Source organism: Stegodyphus dumicola, chromosome 8, assembly GCF_044657685.1.
Source record: "Stegodyphus dumicola isolate Sdum_Otavi_A_Nest chromosome 8, ASM4465768v1".
NCBI classification, from domain to species: Eukaryota; Metazoa; Arthropoda; class Arachnida; order Araneae; family Eresidae; genus Stegodyphus; species Stegodyphus dumicola.
Genome location: NC_140775.1, coordinates 178,752,605 through 178,766,365, shown reverse-complemented (window position 1 = coordinate 178,766,365; position 13,761 = coordinate 178,752,605). Strand labels below are relative to the sequence as shown.

The 13,761-nt window shown below is 33.0% G+C and overlaps 1 protein-coding gene across 1 annotated transcript in view; it reads right to left on the bottom strand.

Moving 5' to 3' along the window:
- Positions 1-13,761, bottom strand: part of LOC118200718 (uncharacterized) — a 127,757-nt gene that overhangs the window by 54,287 nt on the left and 59,709 nt on the right. The window contains exons 9-11 of the mRNA XM_085822802.1: positions 11,403-11,523; positions 6,616-6,773; positions 3,281-3,403 (exon numbers count right to left, since the gene is read on the bottom strand). Coding sequence (XP_085678928.1) covers positions 3,281-3,403; positions 6,616-6,773; positions 11,403-11,523 — 402 coding nt within the window. The remainder of the gene's footprint in view (positions 1-3,280; positions 3,404-6,615; positions 6,774-11,402; positions 11,524-13,761) is intronic.

Here is a 13,761-nt window from a genome sequence, read left to right as displayed (position 1 = left end):
CTCACTGTTTCAAACAGAACCTTTCGAGGGGTAAGTATTTAAAACACTAAACCGGGACGATTAATGAGTGCCGAATAACATGTTTCGTTCTTCTCGACATTATATAACTCGAACTGTTGTAAACTGATTTTCGTGTCATGTACGAGGGCAATCCCCCCCCAAAAAAAGGTCTCCTATTTTTTGGGGACGTAGAGAAAGTTTTAATACGGTTGTTGGCAACACTGTTGTGAGTGGTGCCTTCTCCGCTACCACGTAAGCACGCAGGCGCTTCGCTAGGATGCTCAGTCTTGGCTTGGCAGCCATTCGAAATGGAGCTCCCGATAAACGTTACCGCCAAGTGCGAAGTCGTGCATGGATGTCAACAACATTCGCAAGTGGTGTAGAGAGTTTACAGGCGGTCATACTCAAATTCATGACAAAGAAAGGAGCGGGAGGCCGTCAATTGCCGACGAGACAATCACGAAAGTTGAGGAACTCATGCGTAAAGATCGGAGGATCACTCTGGATGCTCTCTGCATTTTGGTTCCTGAGGTTTCCACAAGCACCATCCACAGGATTTTAACGGAAAAGTTGCAATATCGGAAGGCGTGTTCAAGATGGGTGCCGCATATGCTGACAGAAGACCACAAACGGCAACGGGTTGACATTTGTCTGGACGACGGTTCTGTTCCAATGATGAGATGAAAGGTGAGGTTCAACGCTTCCTGAAAGGCATGGCGGCAAGCTGGTATGACATGGGCATTGTAAAACTGCCACAGCGTCTACAAAAATACATCGACTGAAATGGCGATTATGTTGAAAAATAAAGCATTCATCAATCTTTAAAGTGATGTAGCAATTATAGAAAATAAACGGTTCTCTGTATATCTAAAAATATAGGAGACCTTTTTTTTGGGGATTGCCCTCGTATATGTGCGTGGGTAAGATATGACGAAATAATGACGAAAAATATGACGAAAATTTAATAACAAATTAAACTTAACTGGAATAAATTGGCAAGAGTCCTCTAAAGTACTAATTTTAATCCTAATACCTTCAGCGCATCTGTACTCTGTCACTCTTTCCCTGCTGTAACAGCAATTCGAAAACTCTTGCCCAGTCGCTGCGCAGCAAAGCGCTCTGAGATTATAAATATTCCGGCCACGATATTACGCATTCTTTTTGGCTCTTTGCTCTGCCTTGAATAATCCACGTCTCTCAGCTTTTTAGCATTCTCCATTGTTTGAAAAAATATAACTGCGTATTTTAAAATTGTGGGGTGCAGTTTGACCCATTATGCCGTGACATGTAATAAGACATAGCATGCAATATTACACATTGAAAAGAATCGTCAAGTAATAAAGATATGTGTGATTTTTCCAAGATTTCTCAAACATCTTTTACGCAACAAATTCAAGCTATCTTCGATCACCGCCCCCGCCGCTAAAGGCATGAAATTAAGTGAATGATTCTACTCAATTCTCTCTTCGGACCAATTTCTTAACATACTACGTATATATATATATATATATATATATATATAGAATAGATTGAATAAGACATTGATTGCATTCCTTTTCCTATGTATTTTGTATTTTTTTATATTTCACATATCTGTAGTTTTCGGGAATTCTTCTGGTTTGGTGAAAACATTTTTCATAGTAATTGGGAATTTTAGATTTTGTTGGTATTGAATTTCATTTCTTTTGCGTCTTTGTGAATTTGGTTTTAAATTTCTTACTTTTTGTCTATAATTGATTAAAGAATATATATATTAATCAATATAATTTATTATCTAATAGATTATTTAGTATATTATCTCCTTTGACAAAAGTTGTTAGAATTTTATTGAAATGAAGTATCTCATTAGCATATATAAAATTGAATCTTGAACATATTTAAAGTGGAAACATTGAAAAGGTATAATTTAAGGTGAAAATGCAACCAACAAACTAAGTAATTATTGTTATTGACCGAAAATTAGTGGACTTTTCAAGGACTTCCGATCAATTAACAATAATTAATAAATGCGAAAGTGTTTCGTCTTTTTCTTATATCTATGTATCTATCTATCTATCTCTATATATAGTATCGAATTGATTTTTTATGCGTTTTCACACAAATATCCCAATTCCTTAATCTATTAAAATAATAAAAAAGTGGTTCTATAATACGTTGAATTAGTCTTCAAAAAATTAAATTTACATGACGTAAATTACAACTGGATAAGCAAAGACGTTCATTTCAAGCGTCATACAGAACTTGAATACATTTAAGAAACAATTTTTTAAATTTAACGTTTCTTCAAACGGAAACTAGTAGGTATCTATTTTTATATGTTCATATATCTCTTACATAAAAATTATTTTTTAGAAATCTGCATTAAAATGTCATCATCTAACATTTATTAGACCAAAAGGGCGTTAGACCGAATGGACTATTAATTTCGAAACAGGATTTCTCACCTTCGCTATAAACGGCAAATCACTTTGCAAATTGTAGCGGCCTATACTGTCACCCTTACTGTTATCCTTAAAGAAATTAAATAATGAAGAATCTGCATGTATGTATTATGTATGTTCCTCGCACTGTAAAAAACCAGCCGTACCTAAAGCTATTAAATTTTGTATAACGTTGTCCTCAACCGGAACATGTGCACCTGGAAGCTCGGATTTTGAATTTCGAATTTTATATTTCATAGTTTGTAAAACTTTAATGAATTTTTGATTAACAAACTCAACTATTTGAAAGCGAGCAGTCGCAACACTGTATGGAATAAAATATTTTTATCGCGAGACTGTCGGAAATTCTAAAGACACGCTGCTTTTAAATATTTTGTAATTTTACTGTTGAATTTAATATGGCGTAAGTGCGAAGAAAATGGTGCTTAATAATAAAGCTAGCAGCAACAGCAAACTGTTAGACTGCGAGCTCATCGAAAGAGTAAAAAAACTTTAAAAATTTTGGGTCATCGTTAAAATCAGAGTTCTTTCAGATTTTTTTATGTTATTTTTTATTCATTGTCTCATGAAAAAATGTTTTTCTTGTCGTATGTTTTGCCTACAGGTCCTGTATATAAAGTAAGTTTTTGACCAAAATTGTCCCAATTTGAAAGGTAAGCTTATTTATTAAAATGGAGACAGATTTATAGTAATTACTGCATTTAAGATGAACTGAAAACAGCAAAAACATAAAACTATAATTCACTTATATAGACGCGCATAATGCTTATTAAGCCTTTAACAATTCTTACTTCCTCGTATTTCTTCATTATACTATTTTGATAACTATTCATACTTACCACTAAATATGAATGTGTGATAATAGCTTTTTTAATTTGTTCTGGATCTCCATTTTTTTTATCTAGTACATAATTATCGACGGTTTCTTCAAAAATATTCACATCTAGTCCTCTGATTTTGCCCTGCAAGTAAAGTTTTTGTTTAAAAGATTATAAAATAATCAATTGAAAAGTTTAACAAATAAGCAAAAAATAACAAAACAAGGTGATCATTTAATGGGAGATTTAGAATATAACTTATTAAAAATAAAACTATTAACAACGAACATTATTTTATATAATAGGGCAGATATCAATTAGAACTATGGACACACACACACACACACACACACACACCAAAAAAAAAAAAAAAAAAAAAAAAAAAAAATCTTTCTAAACATGGGAACTTTCATTCTGATATAATAAATTTTATCCGTCACTTCTTTCCGTGGTCGAAAATTTTTTAAATTTTCTAAAATTTCCCCATGCTTAATATGTTTATATATTATGAAGAGTGTTCCAACAAAAGCGTTGAATTTAATATGCACAAAAGATACTTCATTCTTAGAAAATTTAAAATATATTTACAACAGGTAAATATTCCGATTTAAGAAAGTTGTGATATAAGGAATTTTTCCCCTCCTTCCAGCATGCCTTCATTGTGTAGCGGTTAGTACACTGGGCGCGTATTCGAGAGGTCCGAGTTCGAATGCTGGCGAGGGCATTGCTCATTTTTCAAGTCTCCATCATAAAAAAAAACCTAATGTCTCTAGAGTGGCGCCCGAACTAAAAGGTGGTCCATGATGAGCCAACAGGAGTGGGCGATTGGATCCCCTAACCCCTAGTCGCCCTTTATAAGGGGGAGTATATAAGGTATTTTCTCTTCGTGGTGTAAAAGCATGTCTTCATGGTGTAACGGCTGGCACACTTGGCGTGTATTCGAGAGGTCCGGGTTCGAGTCCCGGAGAGGGCATTGCCCAGTTTTCATATTTCCAGCATCAGAAAAACCTAATGTCTCTACAGTGTTTGATTTTACTCGTTAACAATGACATTTGATCACTGTCAGACCTTTTGGCAGCTTCGCTGCAGCATACTCGGCATGGAAGGGGAAAAAGGGGGGGACAGGTACACAAAAGAACAGCGAGTGTTTATTGTGAAAATTCATTGCAAGTATGGCGACTGTTACGCACACACTGTTAGAAAGCTTCGTGTAATCTTTGGACGTGAAAGTGCACGTAAGACCAGTTCGAAGATTGATAAAGAAATTTGAGGACAAGGTTTGACAACAGACATTAAATCTTCATGCTAGTCTGTCTAGCCAGTCTGTTGAAAACATCGCTATTTTGCGTGACAGTGTTGTTTCAAGTCAAAAATAAAATCTGAACTTAAACAATGAAAAATTTAAAGAGGAAACTGAATGTGTCCTTAGCCACCTCGGTAGGCATATACATGAAAACTTGTTTACGAATTCCATCGAGAAAGTGTGGCGCTGCAGACCAAGCTGTAGAGGACATAGTCCACGCATTATTTTTCATTCTTTAAATCGGAACACTTACTTGCTGTATGTTAAAGTAGTTTCCATTTTCTCAAAATAAAATATTTTATTGGACATATTCAATGCGGCACTTTTGTTAGAACGCACTTTATATAACACATTTTCAATATGTTACATAAATAATAACTGATGTCAAAGAATTAATTTTCATTAATAGTCTTACATTAATAGTTTTATGTTGAAGATTATATAAGGGTTCATAGGGCATTTTAAACATGCATTACAAATTTATTACGCAACTGATACTAAATTTTATTCTAATGAAATAAATGTAACTTATTAAGCCTATTTTACAAACTTTCAGTTCGTATGGCTTCGATAAACATCTGTTCTTCAGTAGAAGGATTTACTTGTACATACGCGAAGGTGGCTGGTGCCATAACTGAATGAAAACTGTACCACCTTTTTCAACAAGACATTTGTACGGCTCATTATCAAACAAGTCTTTTTCAAAAAACATTTGCGACAGTATCTCAGACAAAATCTGTGACTAAGACAGTCCATTTGCTAGAACATTTCAATGAAAGGTGGACAGGATGTACTAGACGAGATGAAGAGAAGGTAGCCACCCAGTCTTCTTAACCCTATGTCACGTTTCCTTTTGGTGATTCCTAAAAAATATTATCCTTGTGCTTCCGTTCTTCCTTTTCATTCTTCTCTCCAGGATGCATAATTCTTAACAGCACATCAGTACGACAACCGAGGAAAGGCTTCCAGTACGAGCTAATGAGCTTCTACTGACTGAATATTTAAAAGCTGTTGTTTTTGATTTTATTTCGTCTTTGTTTTCCAGTGTCCATAAGTGTTAACATTCCTTTCAAATCCTTTCAATCAGATTGCACAATTACTTATATTTGATCTAATTTCACACTCATAATTTTCGCAAGAAATTCCACGACTTTTTAATTATTTTGCAGAGGGAAAAAAACTTTCCACCAGCTCGGTTGCGGTACCAATGTGCACTTACGAACTATGCTTCCGGGATCTTAGCAGTATTTGATGCTGGAGCATTTTCGACCGTGATCGGTATGCACTAGGTATTGGTTGTGTAAATCGCTTGTTATGAATTTTTAAAATGTTTATGGACTTATGAATAACCTTGTATTATGGTAGAAATAGACATTATAGTGTTTAAAAAATTATAAAAGTAGAACAAATGGGAACAATGGAGTGCGATTTTAACGGAAAGGAATCGGAAAGCATGAAGTTTTTGCTGGGATCCAAAATTTAATTTAACCGCTCACTAATAGACAGCTCTGTATTACATCGATAGTAACGATCACAATCGGACTAACACTGAAAAAGAATTATGTACAAGCAAATGGTTATAAATTATAAAATTAATTGTTTGGTGGTTCGATAATTAACTCATTTGCATTAAGTGATTCTGAAAACTCATTCTAGTAGCGAGTTGTAAGTGTAAACAAGAATTGATAGGAAAACTCTCTGAAATTAAGCGGATGGCTGGGCCACTATTTTGCCTTGTTCGATTGGCATTACTTCGACAAGGCATGCTTGAAGGAACAGCCAAAAAAAATATCGAATTCCAGTACTTAAAACAGTCTACTTTTTAAGTAATTTTGATTGACATTTCTGGCGTATATGATTTACGTTATACGTCCCAATGGCAATCATTTGAATGACGTGTCGAGGTCTCCACATAGAACAAATTTCAACAATTTATCGAACGTTATGGCCTTTACGGTGTTAGATTTCAGATAGCCAACAGCATATTTAATGCCAGAATTTAATTAATCGAATGAAGAAAACTAGAATCCTTCTTAGATTATTTTGTACTTACCTTAGACATATAGTACAATTCATCATTGGGGAAAAGAATACTTGGGTCAGTTAAAGACACAGATCCTCCGTTCCTTGGCAACTCGAACTTCGGAACAAAACTTTTTTCTCGTGTAATTGAACAGTTGCCGGTTTCATCATCAAACTGGTAAGCGTATCCTGAAGAGAAATTTTATTTGAATTCAAATCAATTTCCGTATTAGAATATTATAATACAGTATTAAGTTACACTGAATCCATGATAGTACAGAATGAAAATAGTCTTCCACGATGAACTTATTAAATTATATAATAAACTTAATAATTTTAATCCAAATGTATTAGCGTAATAATGTACGTCTTTAAAGGTTTATCGTAGACTTCTAGCTACAGTTTATGTGAATCAAATAAACGAGGCTGTTTGACTACAGCATTTTTGACTACAGCATTTTGGGGGGAGGGGCGGTGACATAGTTCAGTGAAAATGCACAAACTTTAAATTTCATTGCAGGCCTTCAACGAAGAAATTCCAGCTAGCAAAATGCTTCTTTCATTGCTACAAAAGCTATTTATATAATATGCAACATATGCTCTGATAAAAATAGCGGAATTAACAATCTTCACATAATTTCATCCAAAAAAACAAAATATGCAAATTCGCAGTTTCTCAGGGGGCATGTAATATTTGAATTGTGTTAGATAAACATATTCAAATTCCATTATTTCATATGAATTCGTATTAAAATGTGTATGTACACTCTGCGAAAGAAAAAGTGTGGGGGGGACAATTCTGTATATTCCGCCCTACTAGCCGAATGATGAAATTTAATTTGCGTCTTTCATGCTGGAAAGCGCGTCTAAGGATATATATTAGCCTTATATACAGCATTGTTCTAACGTAGGTATTCTGACACAAAATCGGATTTTTTTTCCTGAAATGATATACCAATTTTTTCCCCATACTGAGATTCTACGCCTCAAATTATGCATAAATATTAAATTTCGTAAAATTTTTTTGAGAAACTAACTATAATTCAGGAAAAAAAAAAATCCGATTTTGTGTCAGAATACCTACGTTAGAACAATGCTGTATATAATAAGCTATACTTACTTTTCCCTTTCCTTATGCACGAGCAGAAAAAAAGGGTGCATCGTTCATTTCTTCAAATAATTTTAACAAAGTACGTAAAACACATTTGTTGTTATAATCGCTTATAACCAATATAAGTACATCTTGGGAAATTTTGAATAAGAAACTCATTTTCGCAGGTATGCCTAGAAATGTATCTACTTCAAGGTGATAGCAAAAACTCTATATGTTATTAATAAAACTTTTTTTCGAAAAATTTATAAAATTATTAAAAATACAAACTTCAAAAATAAATCAGAAAATATCTGCGAATTTTATTTGGATTAAACCAAATTTCGAATTCTGAAAAAAAAGAATCAATTAAGTTTAATAAAAAAATAAAGATTAATAAATATACAGCAAATTCAATTGACATTGAGGAGCTAAGAGCTAATTTTTCAAAAACTATTAGACCGATTTTTACAAAACTTTACACTTATTCATAACTTGAGTCGTAGAATCGAAATATAGAAAAAAATCGGTATGTCAACTAACAAAAGTCCGATTTTGTTTCAAAATATATATGTTAATGTTATGTATAAATCTAATATACGTCATAACGATCCCAAGTCGCGCTTTCGAGATATGAAAAACGCAAATTAAATTTCGTCAGTTGGCCCAGTAGAACGGGAGATACAGAACTGTCTCTTTTTGTGTGTGTATGTGCGCATAAAACGAATTAAAAGTTACCTTTTCGAAACTAGTATTCAAAAATTTAGACTTAGCTATCTTTAGTATTATACAATGTATATGATAAAAATTTAATTGATGATATCTCAGACAGTTTTTATTGTGTACTAAGGGATTTAATTTTTTTAAATTATATATTTTTTATTTTTATTTATTCATTTTTTATACTTTATTTTATCTTTTAGGGCTATGAAAATTGTACTTCTTATTGGCCTACTTTCTAGGAAATTTTATAAAATTTAAGTTTTGCATATTTTTATTAAACTAGTTTAATAGTGGGATATAATTTTAACTGTGAACTCACTAGAACTTGTTCGGAATACTGATACGCAGTCGAATGGACCTCCAACCTAAGGTTCTACACCAATCAGAGTTATATGTCCATGCGACGGAAAAGAATCTACCATCTACCGCCAGCGGCATTCACTGAATCAATGATAGTAATATTACAATGCTAAATTGACAATGTCATCTATACAATAATTGTTACATAATAATCCGCATGAAAAATAAATATACGATCAATTAATAATTACATTGTCATGGATAGGATCTATGTTTTGGAGAGTGGAACTTATATATTAACCAGTTTTTAAACCTATGTCTTCTTCAATACGTCATAACTTCATGCTCTTATCAGTTACACACCTAATGATGTGTGTCCGTATTATTTTTGCAGTACTATCTTCCTGCGGAAACCTCCCTGGAAGTTTCTTAAGCCATGGTATATATACCACTAACGATACCTTACATTATTTGTGGTGGTACAATTTTTGCACAAGATTGAAATCAACTTCCAAAATTAATGTAAAATACCGCCCTTTTTGGAACATAATTGGTACATGACCGGGCCTGTAATTTCAGCCCAAAAAAGCGTGTTAGCTTAAAAGGGCTATTAGTCTCAAAACGGCATTTTACGCCATTTCGCTACAAACGATGAATCACTTTTGAAATTGCTGCCACCAAAGTTACCTTTTCGAAACTAGTATTCAAAGATTTAGGCTTAGCTATCTTTAGTATTATACAATGTATATGATAAAAATTTAATTGATGATATCTCTTTTTGCGCTGTATTATATTTAAAGAAATTAAATAATGAAGAACCTGGATGAAGGTATGTATGTATCTCGCTCTGTGAAGAAACGGCGGTACCTAAAGCCATCATACTTGGAATAACGCAATCCTCCACCCAAACATGGGCATCTGGAAGCCCAAATTCAGAATTTGGAATTTGTTTTATTAACTATTTCATACTTTGTAGAACTGTAACGAATTTTTGACGAACAAACTCAACGATTTCAAAGCGAGCAGTGGAAACACTGTACGGGAAAAAAAAATAATAATCTCCAGCGCGCGAGACTGTTTGTCGGAAATTCTAAAGATGTGCTCTTTTTAAATATTTCGTGATATTGCTGTTGAATTGAATTTTATGCGGTTTAAGTGCAACGAACATGCTATTTAATAAATAAAGGTAACACACACACACAAAAGCTCCTTTAGGCATAATATAAAATCTGAAAGCTTTCAGATTTTCTTCACAATTTGCTTTTTTTTAACGTAGTACAAAATTTAAAACGTTTAAGAACCCCTCACCTAGAACTACCGAAGTTTGGGCAAAAGCTTGGGTTAGCATAGAAGGTTAACTAATTTTTCCTTCTGACTGAAAGAGTACTGCACGTCTGCGTAGGTTCTGCTATTGTAATTTTAGCATATCTTAACTTTAACCAGTTAACTGTGGCGCTCTTGTTTAAGAGTGCGCACCGTTTTGTGTCACCAGAATCGAGCCATGGCGAGTATATTCGTCAATCACAGAGTAAGTTGCACTGGTAAGATATTGGAGGAAAAAGATGGGTTTATTTTATAAAATTGAAAATTTTATTTCTAATATTTACTTATTTGGTTAACATAAGCATTTATTACATACATATTCAACTAAAAACGCAATAAATTAAATTAAATATTATACATATAAAAGTAAGAATTTAAATTCCTGCTGTGGAGTGATATTCAGCGAAACAGGGTACTATACACAATGGGACTTGGCAAATCGAACACCAGTAACGCGATTCCTTCCTGATCTTACGTTTGTAGCAATGCGAACACCTTCGCCTACGGTTATTTTTTTTTCGATGTTCCGGATATGTAATCCGGAACATGATTCCCGCCTAATTGGCTTATATTAGGTCTAAATGGCTAAGTATGTGTCGATTTATTTTTTTCAATTGGATACGTCGCAAAAGTGTCTTCAATAAATTTGAGCAAAAAGTTGATACGCGATAATGTTCCATTATTTTTTTATATAATATGAATGCATTCAGACACATAATGTCTGAGAAATATCTTTTTGTAGTACTTGTTGAGTCGATTTCTTGCTGTGGAGTACGCTATGATAATTCATCGCTCATATCCACTCCACCCATATTTTTATTATAATCAATCACTAGTTCCGGTTTCTCTGCTATTATTTTTCTTTTCTCTTTTTCTATTACGTTGTCATTATGTACAATACTTACTAAATAAACGTCCTTCTTATCTTTCCATTTCATTCACATAATATACGCATGACGAGTATATTCGTCAATACCCCTCACCTAGAACTACCGAAGGTATACTCGACGAGTATACTCGTCAATACACAACATGACATGACGAGTATACTCGTCAATACACAAAATCGTGACGGTTCTCCATAACGAGTATACTCGTCAATCACAGTTAACTGGTTAACATATTGGAAGCAGATCTTTTTGGAAATCGACAAGAAGTCGCAAAGTTTAGTTGTTCTCATTTTTAACTGTATTGTCTACAAGTCACGGCTAGTAAAGTTTTGTGTCAGTTTTTACCTGAGACTTACTTTATTAAAGCCGTTAGATGTAAAGGTAAATAGTTCCCCATTAATTTAATATCATAGAAGTTATAAATATTACGTAGATTTGTGCTTAATTATGGAAAATAATGATGTGTAAAAGAAATCGAAATTTAGCTCTCACCATGTTTCATGTCAAAAATTACGTGTACTGGAGCTTTGACTTCCAATTCTTCATCTGAGTTCTTTGTATCCCAGGGAGTATAATAGTACGCTAAATGTTGACTGGTGATGTCCAGAGCCATCTGCAAATTTATAAGAATTAGCTGTTTTAATAATATTAATCAAAGTAAGAGCTGTTCTGCAAAAGTAAAAAATTAAAATGGAATCTGGACGTTTTATATAATATTATCCACGTGCAAAATTATATAAGAAAACAATGTTTATTAGCATTACAATAACTTTGAAATTTAAATTAAAAAATCTGATGTGTACACCACATGACTTCCTTGTACGGAATATTAAATTATACGCACTTTTTTCTTAAATTTCATTTAAATTGATTGGATTGAATTAAATCTACTTCGTCGACAGCGCATAAACCACAATAGAATAAATGCACTCTTTTAAAATTCACTATATTTGTTTACTATAACGACACTCTGAATGCACAAAATTTATATCATTTGAAGAATTATCGTTGCCACATGTTCTATTCAAATACTATAATAAAGCTAAAACGATGTATGAAAGAAATTAAGCAAACAAAACAGAAAAGAAACAGTTTTTCACAGACGATTTAGTATTTCTCATTCAATTAATTCAGCTCTCACTTCGCGACAAGGCAAAAATACATAAAAACTCAAAATATCTATATTAAAAATTACGAAGTAAATCTCAAACGCTTATTTCCTCGAAAAAATTCCAGAAAGAATTAAGCATGATTTAATTGGCAATAATAAATGAATGCGTTATCTTTGTTGTTGAGAAGCTAAGTTTCTCTAGATTGGCAACAAATCCACTAGTCTCCTGTTTCAAATGTAAACATCAATGGCCGCCATTAAAACAGGCTTAACGGCAATTAAACAACTTTAAAATTGTTGATAATTCTAAAAATATTGCACACAGATTTACTAAAGGCATAAAAACCTTAACCGGAAGATAAAAACAACATAATTCAATCATTTTTAAAGCAAAAAATGTACAATTTACAAACATATAAGAGTAAAGATACTGAGATCACTGAGCCGGGTAACAGAGTGGATATATATATAAATGTATTTATATACGTTTGGTGCGGCCGATTGCAACCAAAATACGAGGTGCACTTCTACATGTTATAGCAGTCCTATATACAAAATTTCAACGTTCTGAGGCTACTCGTTTTTGAGTTATGCGAGATACGTACATACGTACATACGTTCGTACAGACGCCACGAAAAATTCTCTTCAGAATTAATTTTAAAGCAGTTTTATAATTTTTTTGGAGGAAAGGTGTCTTTTATTCTGTCCTTACGCACAGATATCACGCAAAAACATCGTTAAATTGCATTCGATAGCGGTTAAAGTGGATATTTTCGTTGAAATATGCTGCCTGAAGCTTTTCGCGATTACAATACAAATCAGTTTTCTAAAAATTACGAGATCTAACTTTTTGTACGTTCCAAGTTTGTATCCATTCTATAAAATAAATCACTCAGATTTTACTCCTTGACGACAAAAATTTATGACGATATTTAATTTTTAAATTCTGGAACTCCGTCATCTTTTACTGCTTTCCTTGAGGGGTTGGTTAAAAATATATTATTATAATTGAAGCTAGATTTTTCTCCCTTCTTTAATACCATTCAATGATTATCTATTGCGTAACATTCTACAGTTATAATTTTGCGATATTTGGCTTACCGAAAACCCTTCACACAAATTATTTATAAATTTCTTTATACTAAAAATTCATTAATAATATTGGTGCTTCCTTATTATATTATAGCGGGTTCCGAGACCGAATTGCTATTAAACCGAGATCTCGCCACGTGTTCTTATATTTTAACATCATGTTCCATTTTTGTTAGATTTTCGAATTCGCATTTTATATATATATATATATTCTTTGCTTTTTTGTGCATATGCGGTTAACAATCTTTCATTTATCGAATAAAAATGTGGATGCTATATCATTTTTTCAAGAAAGAGGACTTTCACCTGAGAAAACAAGTACGCAAAAATAGCTACAGCAGGAAACTGTAAGTTAATGACGAAACCATTTGTATATGCAATGTTAAAAAAAAACGTAATGTAAGGATCTTAAGTTTTACTAACGTTTATTTTATTTTAAATCTTTACTATCACTTCTTATTTTCTACTTCCGGCCAGAATTAAAAGCGTTAACTTATTTATGCAAAATTTGTCTGGCGAACGCCAAGTACTTAAGTTGTGGCTTTTTGCCAAGCGAGAGAGAGGAAGGAGTTAATCGAAGCAGGCCGCTTACCTTAGAAGTTTTACTCAGTTGCTGGTTGCCTTCCAGGCCAGAGGTTTAATCCTCT